The sequence below is a fragment of the Electrophorus electricus genome, chromosome 1 (genome assembly GCF_013358815.1).
Source record: "Electrophorus electricus isolate fEleEle1 chromosome 1, fEleEle1.pri, whole genome shotgun sequence".
NCBI lineage: Eukaryota > Metazoa > Chordata > Actinopteri > Gymnotiformes > Gymnotidae > Electrophorus > Electrophorus electricus.
Genome location: NC_049535.1, coordinates 26,605,844 through 26,610,286, shown reverse-complemented (window position 1 = coordinate 26,610,286; position 4,443 = coordinate 26,605,844). Strand labels below are relative to the sequence as shown.

At 40.6% G+C, this 4,443-nt stretch overlaps 1 protein-coding gene across 2 annotated transcripts; it reads left to right on the top strand.

Annotated features, from left to right (window-relative positions):
• The first annotated feature begins 283 nt into the window (after positions 1 to 283).
• On the top strand, positions 284 to 4,028 carry tob1a (transducer of ERBB2, 1a). 2 transcript variants are annotated; one of them, XM_027003394.2, is made up of 2 exons: positions 284 to 517; positions 1,923 to 4,028. In XM_027003394.2, exon 2 carries the CDS (start codon positions 2,089 to 2,091, stop codon positions 3,061 to 3,063), a length of 975 nt encoding a protein of 324 aa, XP_026859195.1. In that variant the 5' UTR covers positions 284 to 517; positions 1,923 to 2,088; the 3' UTR covers positions 3,064 to 4,028. The 2 variants fall into 2 exon arrangements, with proteins under 2 accessions (XP_026859195.1, XP_026859196.1); XM_027003395.2 differs by lacking the exon at positions 284 to 517 and adding an exon at positions 574 to 837.
• The last annotated feature ends 415 nt before the right edge of the window (positions 4,029 to 4,443 follow it).

Genomic DNA, 4,443 nt, shown 5'->3' with positions numbered 1-4,443 from the left:
ATGTAGAGTATAGAGAAGCAACTTTCTGCTGGGTCCACTATGTGGATCTAGGTAACGTCTGACGTAAAAGTCCTTTTAACGTGCGAAACTCCATGTAATCAAACTGGGTGCATTTTGATTGAGGTCAGAATACACCAATGAACGCAAGGAGCGTCAAATATGGGGTGGGTTTAAGTCTGGAGTAGAACCAATCACAGATCTGATTACATTGTTCGTATTGTTTTGACCTTTGAAACCGCATCACAGCCCACCTCGTGTCCGTGGCGGAGGAAAACTATAAATACAGGAGGATGACAGTAGCCGGAGACGAAGTTGTAAAAACACCCAGGTAGTGGGGGTGGAACGACACTTAAAAGAAGGTTAAACGGAGGGGAAAAAAATCGTTTCAGACATCTACAAACTGGAATATCTTTTTTATGTTAAATTACTTAATGTGAAGAAAATATTTATATCTACATTTTTCTATTTGCACTAGTTAACGGTACTTCAACTACTCCTGAGAGTCCTTTTTAAAGAAGTAAGTATGTGTTCTTTTTATATTACCTACGAATCTCTCATCTTTTGTAGCCTGTTTTGTTTTTGACGACGCGGGATTGACCTGTCATCGTGCAAAATGCAGCCCAAAGCTGTAATTCAAAGATACTAAGAGAACTTAAATATCCAGCCAACTTACTGCGTCAGTGGTAGTCCAGAGGGTTCAGTTATCTGGGAGGGGTTGCTAACTATAGTAAAACTGAACAGCACGCAAGGATATCTGACAACCCATGCTTCCTGCCAGAGTTAGTTACCGAATTACCGAATTCCTCACTCATATTAAGCAATATAACCGTCGAATAGGTAGGTTATTTAACTGCTTTTTGTTAAAAAAAAAATCCTATTGCATTAAAACCTCTTGCTGCAGTTTTTGCGTAATAAGTATCATTGTACTGAAGCTTCTGCAGGCTGCATGTATTAAGTGCGCATTCAAATTTGTAATCGGATGATAGTTTTCTTGTTAAGACAATGGTTCTCTTTAACTGTTTAGCCTGCTGGGTGATGGCCTGTCTTCGCAGTTGCAAAGAATGACATGTAAAGCCTATTTAGTTATTTCTAATGGATGTGAGCAACAATCTTGCATATGTGTATAAAAGAGCCATCCCAGAGCACGGTAGGTGGAGAGAGGTAGTCAGAATTGCAGTGAAATACACAATGCATGGTAATGTGTATAGGCTATATAGTGCTGTGGATAGACACTACTGAAACGTCACTTTCAACGTTTTAACCTAGCATTCATATCATAGTTAAGGTTTCTAACGGCTTCAACATGTCTTTTCGAAAAATATTTTGTATTGCATCTTATTCAGCGGTGATCACTCGGAAAGACTGGTTACAGTTGCATAGGGTCTAGTGTAACATGGTTATTATGTAACACGATCAGATCCGCGAGCCCCAAAGCTGCCTGCCTCTGACGCCAAACTGCATATTGCACGCAGGCTTACGTCGATAGGACTGCCTTTCCCCCCTCCATTGCAAACTGTTGTGAACGATTAAGAGCAGGTTATGCTCTAAATTTGGATCATGAAAAATACTGAAAATTCACTAGAGAGCATTGCAGCCGAATGAGATTTGAAATCATTCACCTTTAGCGTGTAGCACTATTTTTGGCTATACTAAGGTGCATGCAAACGATTGCTTGAAATGAATTCTTGGTGCCTAAAGGAATCGACAGCGTTGTTATCAGTTAAGTCTTATGGGGAAAAAAAATTAAAAAAAATTTCTGTGTTATAATTCCGATTAGCCGTTTTCACTTCTGTTAGTCCTTTCATTAAGATACCGCAATAAATGTGCGTTTTTAAACAAAACATCTGAGGACCATCTGGGTAGGTATTTGATTAGAGAAATTATGATTTTAGTCTAACATGTTTCTATTTACTTCGCTCAAGGAACTGGATCACTCATCTGTGGAAGGAGACATTTCCTCTGCAACCAGCACTTTGTTCCTTTGCCTGGCTCCAGCTGAACCTTGTCCTGTGGGCGACGTAATAGCATACCAGATTTTGACCAGCCTCCGGAAATACTAACATTTTGTATTTGGGCAATTCAGCAGCTATGCAGCTTGAAATCCAAGTGGCACTCAACTTTATAATTTCATACTTGTACAATAAGCTGCCACGGCGACGTGTCAACATTTTTGGCGAGGAGCTGGAGCGGCAGCTGAAACAGAAATACGAGGGACACTGGTACCCAGACAAGCCATATAAAGGGTCTGGGTTCCGCTGCATACATGTTGGGGAGAAAGTGGACCCAGTCGTAGAGCAGGCAGCCAAAGAGAGTGGGTTGGACATCGAAGACGTCCGCAACAACCTGCCTCGGGACCTTAGCGTCTGGATCGACCCGTTTGAGGTGTCTTACCAGATTGGGGAAAAGGGACCTGTCAAAGTGCTCTATGTGGATGATAGCAACGAGAACGGGCTGGAATTGGATAAAGAGATCAAGAACAGCTTTAACCCTGAAGCCCAGGTCTTCATGCCCATTACTGAGCCTGTGGGACCCTCGCCCACATCCAGCTCGCCATCCCCGCCCTTCGGCCAGTCAGCCAGTGTCAGCCCTAGCTTCATGCCTCGCTCAACCCAGCCTTTAACCTTCACCACTGCCACTTTTGCCGCCACCAAGTTTGGCTCCACCAAGATGAAGACCAGTGGGCGGAGCAGTGGCAAGGCAGCACGGAGCTCGCCGACCAATCTGGGCCTGAATGTGAACAACCTCTTAAAGCAGAAAGCCATCTCCACGTCCATGCATTCTCTCTATGGCCTTGGCCTGACTGGGCAGCAGCCGAAGACGTCGGCCCTGTCCCCCAATGCCAAGGAGTTTGTGTTCCCCAGCCTGCAGGGCCAGGGCAGCCCAAGTGCAATGTTCCCTGGGGAGAGCTCCCTCAGCCTCAGCCCTCTCCAGTACAGTAATGCCTTTGACGTGTTTGCCGCCTATGGGGGCCTGAACGAGAAGTCCTTGATGGACGGCCTGAATTTCAGCTTGAGCAACATGCAGTATTCTAACCAGCAATTCCAGCCAGTAATGGCCAACTAGGAAACAAAGATGCTATTAAAATGACCAGAGATATGTGATGGGGGTGGGAGGGGCGCTTATTTTCAAAAATTCTGAAAAAGATGAAAAAAAATAGAAAAGAGGAAAAAAAGGAAGCTTACACATGTCAACTGTACAGTCCCATTGTACAAGTCAAAGAGCATGAGCCCGAGGGTGAACTACTTTGCCCCCTTGAGTTTTTTGGGGTTTTTTTCCCTTTTTTTTCCCCCCCATTTTCTTTTTTTTTCTTTTTTCTTTTTTTTTTTTTAAATGATGAAGCTTGCAGTACTACATGTCCAAGCTTGGTTACTTCCCTAAACTCAACATTATATTGCTTTTCATTTGCCAACCAAGCACAAAATTTATTTTTATTGACTGCTTTAAGATATCTCTATGAGGAATTAAAACACAAGTCATGGCCTCCTACAGTATTTAAGATATAGCTGGACAGCCAATTTTCAGAGGATTGGCATAAATCTAAGTGGAATTTCCTGGTCTTTTTTCTAATTGTATAATTTAATTTAGTACAGAGTTTGTAAAATATCAGAGTATATATTGTTTCTACAACATGGTATTGCATTTATATCTTTTTACTACTCCAGTGATCCGTGATGGCTGCAGCAGCTTTTGTGTTATTTCTTTTTTTATTGAAATTGTAAAATGAATCCATCTTTCAGAACATCACCTATTCTAAAGATTGTGTACAGAATATTCCGTAGTGGTGGGATTTAAGAATATTTGCTTTTTGAAAAAAAAAAACAAAAAAAAAAACAAGAGTTGTATTTTCTGTTAAGAGTTAAAAGATTTTTGCTATATTATGGACAAAATGTAATCGTATATTAATTTTGTACCTACATTGTGCAATACTTGATAAAAAAGAAACGGTATAACAAGTATTTGGAGTCAGTGTCTTACATGTTAAGAGGGACTGAGTTTATTAAGTTTGTATTAAAATGCTTGAAAATATACTCTTGTCTAAATATTTTTCTTTTAATGCTAGGAGTCAAAGGTGTATTGAGCACTACCAAAGACCATGCACACCAGTGTAGAATCCAGTTTTGGTGATAGAGTATTGTAAAGGCAGTTTTTATTTTTTATTTATTTTTTTTTGGTGACCTAATGAAAATATACTAAGAACCTGAAAAACTACATAGAATATATTTGTGTTTTAACTTGTGAACCATACTGCAGTAATTGCAGTTGAGTTGTACAGTTGTGACTTAGCCCTATGCTCCCGTTCCACTGTACTTGGATCTGTTTTAGGACCTTATGTCTATGTTGAATTCAGTGTTCCACAATTCAGCATATTTGCAGTGCATTCCTTTCTTGTTCAATGAGTAAATAAACTCCAATAGTCTAACTGTATAAGTAAGAAAACCTGAA